Genomic DNA, 18,553 nt, shown 5'->3' with positions numbered 1-18,553 from the left:
GAAAGTAACGGACATCCAACCGAAAAGAGTGAAATCCGGCAGAATTTCCGTCGGCAACGGAGCAATCCCAGAAGTGGAACGTTGTGAATATAGACTTGTAGCACCTAAACTATGGGGGGTTTTGCCTCCACCCTTACGGTCTGTTGTATATGTGGATTCTTTCAAAAGGCAGGTAAAGACATACCTGTTTAGACAGGCGTTTGGTTGACCGGTATGCACCTGGTCTGCACTTTCAATATTATTGTGTAATACTGATTGTGTATCATGTTCTTACTCTGTATTGTATTTCTGTCTGTGAAAAGTGCTTTATAAATACATTTTACTTACTTACTAATGTGGTTATATATAACAACATTTTATTGTAATTTGGTTTCTGGTTTTAAGACTGACCCAGGTAGCCAGCCATGTCAGGTTGATGGCAGATGTGTGTTGGCTCTCTCGGATGTGTCCTGGCATCACTACACCAAATCTGAGCTGGTTTTGGCAAAGGTTGGATTACCAACCAGGCAAAGGGGACATCTGTACAAGGTTCACTTTGTCATTCAGTTTTTTGTTAATTTGATTACTTGTATGAGAATGTACAATATCATTTAGGTGCCACATTATTAAGTAATCTTCTAGAGCGGTATTATGCAGGGATGGACTGGGGCTAAAATAGGCCCATCATTCGGCCATTCGCCCCTAGCTGTGCGCGACAGATATTAGCCAGGATGTCCTGATACTATGCCACAATACTGTAGCCTATCAGACAAGGTATTCACAGCAAGTAAAATCTCAAAACCAATGATGATAATTGGGGTTGTGTTTATTAATGAAGCCTCAGCCTTCAAATAAAAACAAAAAATGTACAATGCCATTACTGTCACAGCCTGGTCTGTGACCTCTGGATTCCCCTCTGTGTTTCCTGTTTGTTTCCCTGTCTGTCTTTCCCTGTGTCTCCTCCCCTGTGTGTGTGTGTGTGTGTGTGTGTGTGTGTGTGTGTGTGTGTGTGTGTGTGTGTGTGTGTGCTTGCGTGCATGCATGTGTGTGCGTGCGTGTGCTCATCAGCAGGGGCGTGGCTCTACAGTTGTTACGAGGCACACCTGATTTCCATTTACCATCAAGCTCAGTATAAGAAACCGGGCTCTCCACTCACTCATCGCCGGATTGTTTCTGCTCACCATGTGGTAACTCTTCAGGCTTAAAACTCCAGTGAAGAATATGATTTTTGACCCGTTGTTGTGACTCTGCTGAAAATATCCTCACCTGTGTCTCTTCCGTCTCCAGCACCTGCCACAAATTCACCACCACCAGATACCGCCTGCTTTCACCAGGATTACACCCTCACCACCTTGTTGTACTCTCTTCACTTGCAAGTACTGAAAAAAAATAAAACTACTAACTCCAATCCGTTGTGTCTGAGTCTGAATCTGCTTTTGGGGTCCAAACTAGGAGCAAATCGTAACAATTACATCTGCATTGAAAATAAAATACAAATAATGAAATGTCACTGGCTACAGAAACCCCAAATTACACAAACTTGTAATTATGAAACAGTACAGAGTATAATTGATCATCCTGGGACATCCTGGCACTTCCCTGCACTCTCCCTGTCATCTTTTGTGCTGCAACTATCTTCAACCTGAATAAACAAATGATTTTAAAGATGGGTTATTAGCTATTATTGATGATATGTGTTGCTTTGTGTTAAAGAATTAGCATTGAATAACCTATTTAATAGTTTGTCAATGTCATATTACACTTTTGATTCATATTAAGGTTGTGAAATGATAAAAATGACTAGGCTCTATTAATTTTGTCTGTGAAGCTTTTACAAACAACCACCAGGTCTTTGCCAGTTCCACAATAGTAAACGCAAATGAAAGACAAGGAAAAACTGCACTCTGATGGAAGACAGACAGAAAGTGCAAGCTAGATTTTTTTGGTTAAACCTTTGGTTAAATTTGGTGAATTATTTAGCCCCCTTCCCTGTTTGTTAGCACATTTAGAGTGGTACCAATGCATGCCTGATGTTTTTCCATTTAATTCAATACCATAGTCTTCATCCTAGGGACTGTTTGTTTTTTATTAAAGGGGCTACCGGAGGAGTTTTGGGCTCTTTAGTCAAAATAGACTTGACCCTCCCTTCGCCAGCAATACATTTTTCTATGACCCTCCAAAATAATTGGGAAAAAAGGCATGACCCTCCCCAACAATTTATTGGTGCCTTTTGATGTGGTTTGCGCTTGGTAAAGATGTACAGATAACCACTGTTTTTTTACAACCATGGCATACATGACTTAACCTCTGCTTTCTCATCTTACACATCACACTCCACCAACATGGTGGCCATTTCAGTAGATGTACTCACTAACATTGTTGTGGAAACACAATAAGCATGGAAACTAAATGTACACTTCCTGCATTACTGCATTACTTCAAATACTAAGTTACTCCTCTAGCAAACTAGTATTCACATGAAATAAAACAATAAAACATTGAGACCATTCAACAAAGCACAATGGGTAATATGGGTAATAACAAATTCAACACATGAACTGTTTGCTATGGACTCATCACTAGGCTTCCTCAGTCATTGTATATTTTAGCATAGGTAAAGCTGCCGAAGCTGAACATTATCCAAAACTCCATTTCTCAGACGAGCGTCAACTTGGGAGCTTGCATGTTAACCACTCCTTCCTTTTCAAATGCCTTGAAAAGGCTGTCATTTGCACAATTTCAAATCCCCGGGACCCAGGCGCGGAGCTGGGCCTGGCCCACCCAGGCATTGACAGCTGGCCCACCCAATCAGAAATTCAAAATGTGTTGGTGTGCAAAGCGCTGCAACAATCACAACAACCATGGATTGTTGTTGTGGCCAACAACTGTAAACTTTATACATTGTTCGTCTGCTATTTCATTACTAAATTCACTTCTGAGACTTTTTTATGCGAGAAATCAACTATGTAGAGCTCAAATATGGGCCGTTTTACGAAAATTGATGGCTAATTGCAAATTTGGTCTGACTGTATCAGAGTTCAGAAGCTCCACAGTCTGACGTGACAGTCGGCGGGTGCCTGCCGGGGTCGCTGGCTTGCCGCCCGGCCTGTCCTCCTTCACAGACCCGCTGTGAGCTGGCTGGAGCTCTCTCAGGAGACTCGCGGAATAGAGGCATTTATTTCCCCCAATCATTTGTTTAAATAACTCAACACACATATCCATTATAAGATTAACTATTTTCCTCCGTGGGTGCTCACGGGCGCATGCCCTTTAAAAAAAAAATGTTTGCATTTCAGAACCTAAGGAAATGGACAGCGGCCAACACGAACACACACGCCTATTAACTCGATAATAAAGCCGTAAAGTAGGCTATCTTTCTACTCAGGACAGCGCCACTTCTCACAAATACAGATAGGATTGGAGATGAGAAGTTTAACTGACACGTAACCGCGATCAGCGCTCACACGCTCCACTTAGCACCAACTGCAAAAACTAAAAAACGTTGGGTGACCCTCCCCTCAACAAAGAATAAAAAGACATGACCCTCTCCTATTTTCCTCCGGCGGTCCATTCCATAAATACCGAGCGGTCCCCTAGCAGCAAAAGTGAGCTCACTACAACCTCTCATATACAACAAAGTGAAATCGCAGTCAACCCCCGATTCATTTCTAACACGTTTAATGTTTCAAATTAACCTAACAGAAATGATTAAACATGTTAAGTTTGACAGCACTAAATGGCACGATAATTTTCATAATCATGATGCACATCCATGTTGATAGCTGACTATGCAATTCGCTAAGATAGGGATAAAGGCAGCCTATTATAATGTGTCCTGCTCCTGGCACTTACCAGTACCTCTTGCTGCTGTGAAATTAACTCTGCTGTCTGTCCCTCATCATGACCAGGCTGTGGATGCTCAGGCTCAGTGAGCTTTTTGCATTTTGCTGCATCAGTCTCTAGAGACTTGGCCCTCTTTTCTTTGAATTTTTCCCATCCACCTTTCTCCTTATGTTTTCTACTAGCCATTGTCATGTCTAATGCTGTAGGCCTACTCTTTTTTTTTTACAGTTTTTTTTTTTTTTACACGTAGCATATAAGTGATCATATTAGCGCCCCCTGCTGTTGGCTGTTAATATCACTTTATTAGACTTTTTTGTGCCGACAGCCATTGGTTGGACGGCCATTCTGGACTTTTCCCGAACGCACAGATTGTCAGTCCGTCCCTGGTACTATGTCGAAATATAATAATAAAACCTTAACATTTTTTGTTCATGCTGTGCTCAAATGAACAAAATTGCATTTAAATACCCCAAACTAACTGATAGACAGACAGACAACCTGGAGTCAGGTAGTATTTCAGTGTAAAGGCAGCTACAAACCGGGCCGATAATCAGCCGTTGGACAGTCTGGCGAGGTCAGTGACTCGAGTCTGTTCGGTGTGTTCCATGCCGTCGTCCGTTGGAGGAGCTATCAGCCTTCATTTTCGCCGACCTGACATGCTCAGTTGGAGACAGGGCAGTCAGGACTCACCCGGAAATGGCAAGCGGGATGAGCGGGACTAAGCTTCTCGAAATCTGACGAAAATCTTTTAAACTGGCCTTTGTCGATCTGAAATAAAGACAGATTCAGCAACTGCATGGCCTATTTCTAGCTTAAAATGTTTTCAGAAACACGTTTCGGTGAACTATTTTAGTACAATATGAGATCGTATTCTGAATGAGTCGCCATTAATGGCCGGTTGAAAAATCCAAACTCCGGAAGCAGCAGCCAGACCCACGTGACGCGTTTGTCCAATCAGCTTCTGGTTTTCATTTTTTGGGCGACAATACAGATTAGCGCCGCCTGCTGTTATGGAGACGTATTACGCCTCGTCGCTTTGATCGACTGATCAGTCCAACTGCCTTTTCTGCCAACGGTCGGCCGTCTGGTTGGTCTGTAACGGCCTTAAGAATATTGGGTGGTTTCTGTGTCTCTGGGAAAAACATAATGAAGCTGCCACAAAATGTGCTGCACTGTACATGATGGGAACTTGGAGACAACAAAAGGCCCAACACACACAACCCAAACAGGTATATCCAGCCAAAGTTCTAGCCCATATATGGCCACTTGATTTGGCCAGAATTTATAGAGTTGCTGACTTGGCAACTTGACAACTTTGGAATTAACTCCAGTTAGCAGCATTGAGGTGAGGTGTTGGCCTGTGTTGACTCTCTGTATTGCAGAATGTCATTCATCCCAATTTAGGCCACGTGCTGAGCATATTTGCCTACCTGGAATTCCTTTACAGTTGCCAGTTGCTGCCTCTTGGAAACGTCACACAATGTAGTGGACAGTCGCATCATGTCAATTGCAGATTCTGAGGACAAAACATAAAAATGTTTAGCTTACAAAATTTACATGCATTTTTGTATAATTGCAAGACATTTAATCTGCAGATATGTGCCACAGAAAACTGACAGATAGCCCATTTGTTCAGTGTTTTTTTTCTTTACCAACTGACACTGTTAAAGGTCCTATGACATGCTGCTTTTCGGATGCTTTTATATAGGCTTTAGTGGTCCCCTAATACTTTATCTTAAGTCTCTTTCCCGAAATTCAGCCTTGGTGCAGAATTACAGCCACTACGAGCCAGTCCCACAATGAGCTTTCCTTAGGACGTGCCATTTCTATGTCTGTAGCTTTAAATGCTATTGAGGAGGAGAGGGGGGGGGCAAGGTGGAGGGTGGGGGTGTGGCCTTGACCAACTGCCATGCTTCGCTCGTTTGCAAGCCATGATGTCTCTTTCTCATGGGCGGGCCAAATTCTCTGGATGGGCAAAGCAGAGAAAGGTGAGGTAACCTTTCCCCTTATGAGGTCATAAAGGGAAGATTCCAGATTGGACCATCTGAGCTTTCATTATCTCAAAGGCAGAGCAGGATACCCAGGGCTTGGTTTACACCTATCGCCATTTCTAGCCACTGGGGGACCATAGGCAGGCTAGGGGAACTCATATTAATGTTGAAAAACCTCATAAAGTGAAATGTTCCTGCCATGGGACCTTTAAACCTGCACAAAACCCATATCATGAGCAACGCTGTGTATCCTGGTCGGAAAACTTGCGTTGACACGCCACAGGAAAACAGAGGTTTTAACCAAGTAGCAGCTTTGACGTGGAAGAGATGCCACGTGTGATGGAGAGAAGGTTTGAGAGAAAGGAAAGGTTCAATGTGGAGGAGTTGACAATGGTAAAGGGCGCTCTGCGGGGCAGAATGATGAAAGGACCCTTCGAAGGACAGATGGGAATGAGATTCCCGAATCAATACCATCCAAGGGTGTTTTGTTATTAACGCATAGAGCGAGGAGCCCACGTTCGATACTCCTCACCTGACTGCTCAGGCACAAGACCCCTCACACACACACACACACACACATACATTCAACCTTTTGCCTGTGCTTTCATCTTCCTTTCTTCCCTCAGTCACACTTATACATACTTCGGACATTTTATTTGACAATGGGAAACACCGCAGTTCTCAAAACCGTTCACTCACAGTGGAAAGTGGGAAACTGCCCGGGACCCCAAACTCTAAGGGACCCCAAAGGCTTCAGGGTCATTTGTTATGTTGTGCTAAATGACAAGAAATTCTTATTAATTTTTTTTGAGAAAGCGCCATTTAATCACACAATAGCAGCTGTCTTATAATATGAAGCAGTGGATGTTAGTGGAGATGAGTTCAACTCCTGCTTGTAGCGACAGTTTTTAGTTATTTTAACACTGGTAGCTTTATTTTTGAAACTACACTACTGTTGGTGAGCCAGCAAAACTGTAAAATGTCTGCTGTATATGTGTATATATGTATACTGTAGACTTGCATACATTTATTTATTTTGTTCATTTGTTTATCTATTTTCCTGTGAGTTTACTAGGCTGCAAGAGTCAAGACTCTAAATTCAGTGCAGGATGTGCACAATTGTTTTTGTCTCAATGTTTGTTTTGCAGTTATCTATTTGTTATTCTGACAGTAAACCAAACAGCGGCTCCGAAAATGAAAATCGGTTTTATGGAGTAATAACCTAAATGGATTTCTCTCTCTCTCTCTCTCTGCAGCACTCTGGGAGCCTGTGGCTATTTATTTGCCAGTGTCTAATTATTCATTAGTGAACACAGAGAATAGAGGAATGGAAAACATAGTTGTGCATTCACTGTAGCAGAGCATCATTACTCTCCAAACTGATGCTCCTGCCTCCTCCTTTCCTTCTATTTCACACTCTTGGGCCACAGGGGTCAAGGATCTAACATCTGTCATAATATAACATGTTGTATATGCACTGTGATAAAATGACTAACAAAGCCAGTTCAGTCAGTTTTTTTTTCTCCAAATATAATGGCTAAAACCCATACAATGTAAACCAGGGAGTTTACCGTCAGGTGCTGCTGTTGGCAACACAGCAAAGAGAGCTGTCTTCCTCCTTCTCACTGAGATGACTCTCCCTGGGTCCGGGGTTGTTTAGGTGTGCTGCTAACTTACAGTATAACGCTAATATCATTACCGTCAGCAAATTAAATCCATAGGCCTACTTTAACTTTATAGTTTGGAAATGAATACCTCTGCTGAAGTGTTACAATTCGTTAGCGATAATAATGACGAGACAGCACCGCCGTCATTAAACGCTGGCGATATCAACATGCAATATCGTTGACGAAAAATGTAGTTAAGACAAACACTGTTGAATCTGCTTAATTAGGCCAACAACAAGGCTAATCCTGTTCAGGTTTGGCAGAAGAGCTCCAACGCTCTTACTAAGTGCCATGCACACAAGTGGCCGGCAGAGGACACTGTATGTTCTGTAGCACCCAAATCAAAATCCAAGCTTGCACCTGAAGTGTGTAATGTATGTTTACACGCGTACAAAAATAAAACGTGGTCCTGCTAATCAAGCTTTGTTAATGAATGTAACTGAAACAAAAACTAAACACATTTTAAACATAATGTATATCCTTACACTTGATGGTTTAAATTGTGTTTAAAACTCCAAACTTTGCAGCAACCACATCTTATAACGCAGGCAGCTAAATGGTCCAACTGTGAGCTATGTATTGTGCCTCTAACAGATTTGTTTGTCATGTGTAATACCGGTATTTTATAGCGTTCTACATAATGCTATTTGTTAGACAAGACTGTCATCTAGTGGTGCTGTCTGTGCTACACACAGCTGTATCAATACGAAGGGAGTCAACATCTTGCACAGCAGCCTCAACAGTACTCTGATCATTTGATTTCCCAGGGCTGATTTGCTGGATGTCTACAGATTCTGCATGGCCCTTCCAGCTTAATTGTCTTTCACATTTTTCTCTACTGTCATTCACCTTCCTGTATGATGTGAAAATGTTTTTTTTTTAGTGTTCCTATGTACCCAGAACATTACATTGCTGACATAATTTGAAAAGGCATGAGGGAAACATGAGTTTAAGGGATGCGATATTTAAGATATTTTAACTCCAATGTGTCACAAAAGTAACGTTGCATATATATATATATATATATATATATATATATATATATATATATATATATATATATATATATATATACTGATTTCGACTAAGAAAATGGCTGCATGCATGTGTTTTCACTCTCTATAGATCTACTGTATGTGTATTGCTGTATGTAAATTGACAGATTGACAGGATGGAAGGTATTTTTATATATCACTATTTTGTGCCAGTTAAGCAGCAAACGTTTATTATGCACTGTGGGCCCTCCTGCAGGTGTTTGCTCCAGTTCTATTGCCCACAGCTGATTCAGTTCAGAGCTACACGCTTTATGGTCCCCTTGTTCAGATCTGCTTCTACCGCTGAGCTCAACCAATCTGTGTTAAACATTTAATTGAAGCTGGAATGTAAACGTAGTTGGACAAACGGCTTGGTACTGACATTGGTTGACCTGCAGGTGGCGCCACTGCCTTTATGATATGGGGAGATTTCTCTGGAGGTGGAGAAAGTGTTGTCATCTCTGTAACGAGCGGCAAAACAGTCGTGTCCACTAAGGCATCATTATTAATAGAATAATGTTATTTTAATGTTTTTAATGGGAGAAGGATTCATACAGGATTTAGGTTTCCCCCAAAACAAATGTTTAGGTGGGTTTCTTCATTCTTCCCATTCCTTATAATACACAGTTATTCACATTTCTACATTTTAGATTTGGTTGGAAAATAAATAAAGCTTTACTTTTAAACTGAAAATAGACTAATTTTGAATTCCTTCACCAGTCTAATTGTCTTACACTGAAATGAATGAGCTCAAACTTCACACCGTATTACGGTTTTTTTTTCTCGAATGTCACTGCGGTGGCTATTGTATTTGTTTTGTGCAAAAAATGGGCCTACTTTATGAGTAGGCTATTTTATCTAATGTAATAACGAAGAGTTAGTCTAATCTAACACTAGGATTAATTGGTACAAACCCAAAAAGGCCTTCGGATGTCCATCAGCTGAAACTGGCCCGCTGGCTGGTTGTGATGTGTTAACGCTCCTGACGAAAAGTAAAAACAATATTTTATCACTCCTTCACAGCCAGGCTACTGTATAGAACCTCGTGCATGTTACTTAAGAGGAGGAAGAAGAAAAAAAAAACATATTGTCACTAAAAGATTGTTTTTCTATTCCGGAGCCAACATTTCTTTTATGAAATGTTTAGGCGCTCAAATAAACACACTTTATGAAATGTGTGCAATGTGGTGCTTCACGATTCATCCGTGCTGTTGACACTTTGTTAAAAAAAACTTCTGTTTTATGTTTGTCTACTTTATTGAGATTCTGTAGAATCCAGATTATTTCTATTTAGCAAGAACAGACTGCAGTCAGTAATGTATGTGCAATTATCTATCTATCTATCTATCTATCTATCTATCTATCTATCTATCTATATATCTATCTATCTATCTATCTATCTTCTTTACCAGTAAACACCTGCTAGCAGACCTCTGTAGATTTGCTGTCAGAAACAAGAGTTTTACCCACCTGAGGCCAAAATAGCTCACATATTTGGAAGGATTTTAGTTTATGGTTTTTGATGCACCCTTCACAAATTCAAATGTGTTGGATGGTATATTGGATGGTATATTCTATACCAGTCTCAACACAAAATAATTCTACTTTTCCACTTTCGTTAAAATAACATTTATTTCCAGCATATTCATACAATGTGACAGCACAGCTTGTAACATTTGAAGATGAACTGACTTGATCCAGCACTTTGTCACAAAAAATTGAGCTGACTACCGGATAAATGAAAGTCAAATATAGCATATTACCAAATGCAATATTTAATACAGGCAGTTGGAAATTAACTAAACAAATAGACGAGATAAGTGAAATAAGACATAAGAAAAAAGGGGTGGCATTTACACATCATTAGTTCAACTTGTACATCAGGAAATAGGGTTAATATCCGTCATCTACATGTTATAATAACTTAATTTTGACTCATTTAATATCCCGCGTGTGAGAGAAATGCATATTTAAAGTTTGATTTTAAACATCATATGCACTTCAGTTTCACCAACCAGCTGAGAAATGTGATGGGCTTTAAACAGGTCATAACTCTTACTTTATTTTAAATCCTGCAGAATTGACATAATTTAGTCATAAAAGCACGTGTATAGTTTCAGTTTGTGCTGGGTTTACTTTTTTACTTTCCCAGCTTCGTTGTGATTTATTTTGGAATCTATAAATATTTTCAGCTTCACTCTATTTTATTGATCAACTTCATACCTGGGGAATGTCATCCAAACTTTCTTAGTCCAACATATAAAATTATTTTTGAAAATTACACATAAGCGAGTTTAGTTTTTTTTCTTCTTTATCTCAGACCATTTGACTACAAGCCAGATAATCCTATTATGTACAGTAGCCTGTAGTCAAAACACATCACAGATTTTCGCCAGAACATTCAACACTTGTGGCTACAAATACAATGTAATGTGTCTCTGTGGTCAGTCCACCAGTCTCACTGTTTTTCCGGCGTGTTGTTGACCAAGGGCCCGTACAGACCGCTGGCATAGCCTTGCTCCTTGTGTAACATTGTCCTGTCCCTTATCAGGTCACTAAAGGCATAGTCTATCGGGGGTCTGAAGCCCAGGGTTGGCATCAACCCGGTGGTGGAGTAGGGCGTCATGAAAGCCAGTCCCCGGCTGTGCGCAGAGTAGGCCAGCCGCAGAGGGTTCAGTCCCAGGTGGGTGCCCAAAGGATAGGTGCTGGGGTCGGCGCCGAAGTGCGGGGAGTTTGGCTGGAGAGGAGAAAATGCAGAGCGGTTACTGAGCGTCATGGCTCCGGGTAACATGGGCCTCGTCGGGGCGGTTGTGGATGCGGAGGACGGCGGAGGCTGCTGTGCGTTTTGGAGCACCCTCTCGGCCGTCCACGTCTCAGCTGTCCCGGCCTTGTTGGAGCTCTGAGCGCCGCTGTTGTTGAGGATCTGCTCGATGGCCTGTACCACGTCCTTACCGCAGCCTTGCAGGACGAGCTCCAGGACGCTCCGCTTGTGGCTGGGGAACACTCGGGTCAGGATGTCGATGGCGTTCATGTGCCGGGAGGCCGCAGAGGAAGGGGAGGGCTCCTGATCGTCTTTGTCGGTCTCAGAGCCGGAATCAGAGGCAATGGAGCTGACGGAGCCAGGAGTTTCCCCTCCGTCTTTTAAAGGCTTGGAGACCGGCGAGCTGATGAAAGACTCGCTGTCTCCGTTCTCTGAACCCGAGCCTCCATGTCGGCCGTCTGGGGACGACATGCCCGGGGCCGAGTCATTTTCGGTAGACGCCGGTTTCCCCATAGCAGACTGCTGAGAGGTGGCGGATCCGGACAGCTGGCTCTTTGAAAACAGCTCATACTTCTGGATACTTGACTCTGTTGACACAATCAGAACATCACAGTGTGTTAGATGGGGGTCCAAAAATAGCCCAACATATGAATGTTACAGTAGCCTATGGGCTGAGTAGACCTGATAGAAAGTCATAACCTGTGAATTAAACGGCAACATAGGTCAAGAGTCTAAACTAAATCACAGAGATAAAAGAGGCAGCAATTAGGGTTAGGAAAAAGAAAAAGTTTGTTACAGTAGTTACAGTAGCCTAGCGAACCCTCAAACTGCAACAGCTGTTACCGAGACAGTCTTAACGTAGAATAGGCTAGGCCTACCTGATAAAGGCACCAATGTTTTTTTTATATAGTAACATGCTAAACAAAATCTATCTAGGCTACTAATCAGTGTCTTAGCAAACAAATTGCAAGCTCACCAACACATGCCATTCAAGTTTAATACAGGCTAAATGAGCGGAAAAATCAGTATTAGGCTATAGGCCTACTTATTGAGATTGCCCATTTGAACTTAAGTTCTTTTGACTATTAGGTCTTCTGTTTCCTGTGTTTCACGGTGATTTTAAAACTGAAGCCAGAGGTTTTTAGGCTTCACTGCTCTAATAAAAACAACAAGAACTGCACTTTTTCTTCTTTAATGCATAACGCTGCTCCACTCACCTGAGTTACTCTCGCTGTTGACAGAGGTAAACACCTCGTAGTTTGGACGCGGTGGGATGATGCCGTTGGCGGCGGCCAGGGCGAGTCCCTCCGCCGTGCCGTAGAGCAGCTGCAGCTCTCGGGCTTCGTTCTCCTCCTGCGCCTGCTGCCGCCGCAGCGCCACTTGCGCTGCCATCACTCGCTGCCTCTCTGCGATCAATGTGCACTTGGCGCACATACAGTCCTTCCAGCGGCAGTAGCGCTTGTGACCCTTCAGTGCGGAAACCACGCCGTGGTTCCTGCAGCGGGCACACTTCGGGGTGCGCGGGTACTTGTCCGCGGCGCGCAAGATGAGCGGAGGGCCGCGCAGAAGGCTGCTGGCCATGGACACCGGGATGGAGGCTGCTGCTGCTGCCGCTGCTGCGGCTCCTGGGTGGACTTGAGAGGCAGAGGACACTGTGGGGTGCTCCGGTCTCAGATCCATGCCCGTGTTCCTCACTGATGTAACTGAACTATAATCTAGAAAACGGCTTTCTTTTGAACGAGTTGTTTTAGTTATGCTAGTGTTGAGCCTTTCACATCTGCTCAGCGGTTCTCAACATCTCTGGGCAACAGGTGAAGTCAACGATGTCTTTCTACTGATGAGAATATGGTGCAAGAAAAAAAAACTATGACCGAAACTCTAAAGTAGACTGTTTAAGGAGTCTGCAGAAGAAGCAAAAAGATGAAGATAATGTCGAGTTAAAATCCGAAAAGAGCAGGAGCCTAGAGGAGAGATCATTCCTCCCCGACAGAAAGTTTAAACTGTCCAGGAGGAGCCGAGGTTGCTACTCGCCACAGCCTGAGACACTAACTTCCTCCAGAGATTGTCAGTGGATACAGGTCCCTCTCTCCCCTCTCTATTGTTGCCCCTACGTTTTCATTAGACAAATTTGACAACAATGTGGCGTCTGTCATTGGCCAAAGGGGGAAGGAGCAATCTGATTGGCTTGCCTCTTTTTTCAACTGTGTCTACCTGAGTTCTTATTCCAAATATCAAGTGTTAAGAATCTGAAGGGAGTTCCCGGAAAGCTAAAATCGATGATTTTATAGGTTTAAAACAATAGGCTGTGTTTTTCCATTTATTCAGCTTTAACATGCAGCGGTATGCTGTCAAACAGAACACAGACAAATTAATAATAGCCATAAAAATGAAGGAACATGTTCATCCCTTCCAAGAACTATATTTCACAAGAAATATTTGTATCATTTGGCGACATGATTGTTATGAAGTCTCCATTCTGGTGATGTGTTTATAGGCCTACTACTAATAACAGACTAGAATACCAGACTTATAAAATAAAGATGATGCGTGAGTGACTGTAATCTCATCAACCTGGAAGGTAAGTATTATTTATTTTATTGATTCAAGAGGAGGCGAAATTTGATCTGTCAGAAAAAAAAGTCTATATTTGCAGAGGGTTATTGACTGCATGAGTGAAGCTAAATGGTTGATGTGCACGGTTCACTCGGCTACAGGAAAACTACGGAGTGATGAACCCTGTCCAAATTATAACATGTCTCGTGGTCGCTAGCCTACATGTAACGAAATCTGTTTGAATTTTTAATTTGTAGCTATAGCCGTTTAAACATGTATTTAGTTAAGTCTATTAAAGAGAAGTAACCATACAACCTTACGCTTCGTTTATACTATACCAAAATAACAATTTGGATGTATTTTATAATATTTGGAAATATTATTTTTGGATAGCTAAATGAACTCATTTTCGTTGTGTGGAGTAATTAATGAAACCAGCATGCCCAACCACAGCTTTTCTGTGTAGTTATTTCGTTTTTCAAATGTAATGTGACAATATCTCAAATACAACTTATGTAGGCTATAATAACTTTTATTCTCTTTGGCACATTTTCAAAAGATTATTTGAATAAAAAAAAAAAAATTGTTGCTCATTTTTCGATTTTCCTCTGAGCAGTCTAACCAGTCTAACCAGTCTAACCAGTCTAACCAGTGCCGCACAATAACACAATTGTTTAAAACAATTTAACACATTTGTTTGCTCCGCTTTTGCTTTATGAAAACACACGTTGCATTAGGCTATTTAATACATTACAGAAATAAAACATTCCACATTTGTAATTATTGTTGAACAAAATATTTATTTAAACGCAGATTCCTAGAAATAAATGTGTGTTCTTGTTAGTATGGTTATTATAATTAAAATTAATATTATTGTAGCCTATATTATTTCAGCATAACTTTTATCATTATTTATTCTCAGCTAAACATATTATTATAATCATTATTATTAACCTATTAATAGTCTGTTAGTATTTTGGTTGTTGTTATTATTACGTAACAAGAATACGAAAGTCTGATTAATGTCTAATTAAATGAAGGTGTCTCATGCCGTTCACAGGTTAGAATGAATCGCCCTATTCGGATATAATAATATTAATAACAAAAAAATCAGTATTGCGGCTGAAGAAAGGAGAGAGGTTTCTGTATGCCCGGTTTTCCAAATCTTTTTTTTTCTCCCTCTTTCATTAAACTTTATGCCCGTGAAAGAAAAATAATAGCATTTACAAATTATTTTCTCTGTCTTATCATCATTATCATCATCACTTAACAGAATTAGCGTTGGGTGGTGTGTCGTCCTCCTAGGACTAACGATAATGCTTCCGGAGATTTGAGAAGAGATTTGAGGAGTCCACGCCGCGCAGAGCTACAAAAGGGCAACTCGCGCAAACCTGCTTCCTCACCTGTTCACTCAGGAGATATGGCATGCAGGCATTTGAATTCAGATTAAAAAGGTATAGATGCTTTTTTTTTTTTTTTTTTTTTTTTTAATCAACAATTGTCAGTCCCTTGGAGGATGATAACAACAGTCTTAGTAAAGAACAACAACTTGAAAGCTGATGAAGGATGGCTGCTCGGTGTGCAGCCCTGCCTCTCTCCCCTCCCAGGCTCATTGTTTACTTTCTGAATCACTGTAAGCAAATGCCATCTGTTTCCCTCGCCGCCGTCATCTGCACCTTAATTACCTAGCCAACAGGCTAATAGAGACGATATTAAAACTACATCTTTTTGACATTCAAAGTAATTATCTGCATGGGCGACGGTCTCACTCAGATGAAAATTGCCCGTCCTGCGTGGTAAAGTGATAGTTGCAAACTGCAGAGAAGGCCCAGCGCTCATTGGAGAGATTATAGGCGTATGCTGTCACCTCAGGATGAATGATTTAAAAATAAAACAGCCTGTCCTTCTCATTGGTGTGACTGCTCAGTGTTGCACAGGCCGAGACAAAACAAAAAAGAGACAATTGACTGAGATTCCTGTGGGGAAACTTGAGCTGATTTATCATCAATTTCCACTGCTGATAAGAGTGGATTTTAAGTGAAAATTACTTAACTTGTTTAGTGTCTATTGAGCCATACGTATATGTCCATAGATAACTATTACGACTCTGTGTTTAATATTATCACAAGTTAATTAATTCTGAAGGGTGCCCACTTAAATGAACACCGGCTCCGGTTAAACTCTGATTTCATCCAAGGCGTGTAAGCCTTGCTGCTTCGGGGTTTTATAGTCATCGTTTTAGTTTGGCTGAGCTTACATTTGGAAAAATATGCATTATGATAGGGATTATGTTCACTATTCCTCCTTGCCCAATTAAAAATGCCCCCCGCGCAATTAAAAGTGACTGTGAGCACTTAGAAAATCCAACATTCTTTTAACCACTTCATTAGGCCTATGCATCAAAAAAACTATGCGATGCTTTCATTTCTTTCAGGAAGGCTACAGACGAGTGGGTTTTTAACACCCTTTTAAGATCACAACAAAGGCCATGCTTGACCCAACATATGTAGCAGCATGTTTCCGCTGCCCCTGCACCCCGGTGCGGCTTTCTAGCGGCCTCTCCCACTGCCGCTGCCCCGCCTGCAGCCCGGCTGGGCCCGGATCCCCTCCCGCGCTCTCCCGCTGCAGCAGCCGGCTCTGTCACACAGAGGCAGAGGTTAGAGTAGCAGTTAGACAAGGGACCGCGGAGAAAAGAAACGCACGGGGTGTTTCACAGAAGTATTTACACGCTTGACGGGCACACCGAGTCGGCCCGGGCTTATAGACAAGAGGCTGTTAACCTGCCACTTCACACCAGCTCCACTGAGCTGGGGGAATGGATCAAGCTAAATGCATTCCTTTAAGGGCAGAGTCAGGGGAGCAGTGGACACATAAAACACATTGTTGGGGGAGTTTATAACCTGCTTTCCACGCTGACATACAACAGTAACATAAATTAAAGCTTTATAAAATGAGTGTCGATTCGAAGGCTAATCATATCGAACGATGATGACCTTAATGAGCACATTTATTTTCTACCACAGAATCCAATCTCCTAATGGTCTAATGAGTCATTGTGAACATTTAGACTTGTGCATGAGAAGAACTGATGGGAGATCCCTAACTTGAGTATAATTGATACCAGAAAGTAGACATTCTCCTTTACAAGGTCCTGTTTTTCAAATGTAAGTAGGCTAATAATTACAAAAGTAGCATTAAACTACTCATTATGCATAAAAAATAACCTCTGAGAGAGTATATTATATATTACATTACTCGATTGTTAGTACTAATACAGTATTCATTGCTTTTTGATGAGGTGGAGCTAATTTTTAACTACTTTATATACTGTTGGCTAGTTTGATCTACAATCCATTATGTTTTATAATATTCTAAAAAACAAAACAATCAGGAAAGTATACCTGCCATAAATGCAGTGGAGTAAAAAAAGCAGCATACAATGGAAATGCTAAGTAAAAACGGCACTTGAGTAGCCTAAATGTAGCCTACTTAGTCACATCCCAACACTAAATAACCCCAAAAGATTCTCTAGAGTGTAATTGGTTAGCTTCCAGCCTGCAGAAGTCACAAAGACAAACCGCCATAGGCTAAATTACAGCAGGATTGGCTGGGTAAGGCCTTGTGCTGCAAACACTTGAGCGGAAGAGGCAGAGAGAGGTCTCTCAAGCATCACTCTTCAACCGCTAGAATAACACTTATTTGTAATTGGGGGATAACCCTGCCATGGGTTGGCCATGGCGTATGAATATTTCTAAGATTTGAAGGGTCCCTCTGCCAAAGATGCTGGCTATATAGGCTCTCTCTCTCTCTCTCTCTCTCTCTCTCTCTCTCTCTCTCTCTCTCTCTCTCTCTCTCTCTCTCTCTCTCTCTCTCTCTCTCACACACACACACACACACACACACACACACACACACACACAAATACCGTTGTTGTGCCCCCGAGGTAGGTTGGCAGGGATTATCTTTGTTTAATGAATGGGCTACAAGTGTTCATCAACACAGCGAGATTATTGGGCTCTCTCGCTCTCCCTTCTGCAAGCCTTATAGTTGCATGTAAATCCTATGTGTGTGTGTGTGTGTGTGTGTGTGTGTGTGTGTGTGTGTGTGTGTGTGTGTGTGTGTGTGAGAGAGAGAGAGAGAGAGAGAAAGACAGAGACAGACATACACACTGCAGCCAATTAAAATGCACTCTCCCCTGCTCTATCCCTCCACATCTGCCTCCTTTTCTCCACCAACGAATGGCGCAGAAAAGAAGGAAGCTCATGAATAGGCGCTCATTGAGATCACAGATGGAGTATGGCTTTCTTTTTGCTAGAAATTTGAGAAACACCATTGTCCCCAATCAAAACTCAATGTGTTCGCCTACAATGGTGCCGGCTTTGAGCTCCGCCGCTTCAATTGGCCTTGTTTTTGAAACTTGAAGTGTTCAGCACAAAGACTTGGCCCTCCTAGATGTCACCACCGCTTCGCTTCAGTGTGTGTGTGTGTGTGTGTGTGTGTGTGTGTGTGTGTGTGTGTGTGTGTGTGTGTGTGTGTGTGCCTATGTGTGCTCAGAAAAACACAATTAATATGAAGCTGTAATTACTCCCCTTCACGCCACTGCACCCATTCAGGACCCCACTGGCCCATTTATTGCTTTATCCCATGCGGCTGATAATCCGAATACCACAGGTTTTTATAAAACCTCTGCAGCGTTGTGAGGAGACAGATCTGGAGGTGCGCGTG

At 41.9% G+C, this 18,553-nt stretch overlaps 1 protein-coding gene and 1 long non-coding RNA gene across 2 annotated transcripts in view; both read right to left on the bottom strand.

The window, feature by feature from the left end:
* LOC118496336 overlaps positions 1-7,547 on the bottom strand; it is a 16,595-nt gene extending 9,048 nt beyond the window's left edge. The window contains exons 1-2 of the long non-coding RNA XR_004898897.1: positions 7,385-7,547; positions 5,253-5,338 (exon numbers count right to left, since the gene is read on the bottom strand). This is a non-coding gene — a long non-coding RNA (uncharacterized LOC118496336). The remainder of the gene's footprint in view (positions 1-5,252; positions 5,339-7,384) is intronic.
* Positions 7,548-10,818: 3,271 nt separating this feature from the next.
* On the bottom strand, positions 10,819-12,955 carry dmrta2 (DMRT-like family A2). Its single transcript, XM_031307501.2, has 2 exons — positions 12,493-12,955; positions 10,819-11,862 (listed from the first exon to the last, which is right to left on the bottom strand). Exons 1-2 carry the CDS (start codon positions 12,953-12,955, stop codon positions 10,973-10,975), a joined length of 1,353 nt encoding a protein of 450 aa, XP_031163361.2. The 3' UTR covers positions 10,819-10,972.
* Positions 12,956-18,553: the final 5,598 nt, after the last annotated feature.

This window comes from Sander lucioperca, chromosome 11 (assembly GCF_008315115.2).
Source record: "Sander lucioperca isolate FBNREF2018 chromosome 11, SLUC_FBN_1.2, whole genome shotgun sequence".
In the NCBI taxonomy this organism is placed as follows: domain Eukaryota; kingdom Metazoa; phylum Chordata; class Actinopteri; order Perciformes; family Percidae; genus Sander; species Sander lucioperca.
The sequence above is the reverse complement of the archived record's forward strand: the minus strand, read 5'-3'. Positions and strand labels throughout refer to the sequence as shown.

Excerpts from the sequence above, each read along its gene's own strand:
- dmrta2 (XM_031307501.2), bottom strand. The coding sequence starts at position 12,955 with ATGGATCTGAGACCGGAGCACCCCACAGTGTCCTCTGCCTCTCAAGTC. Across the intron at positions 11,863-12,492 it reads CAACAGCGAGAGTAACTCAG|AGTCAAGTATCCAGAAGTAT; the intron begins GTGAGTGGAGCA and ends TTGTGTCAACAG.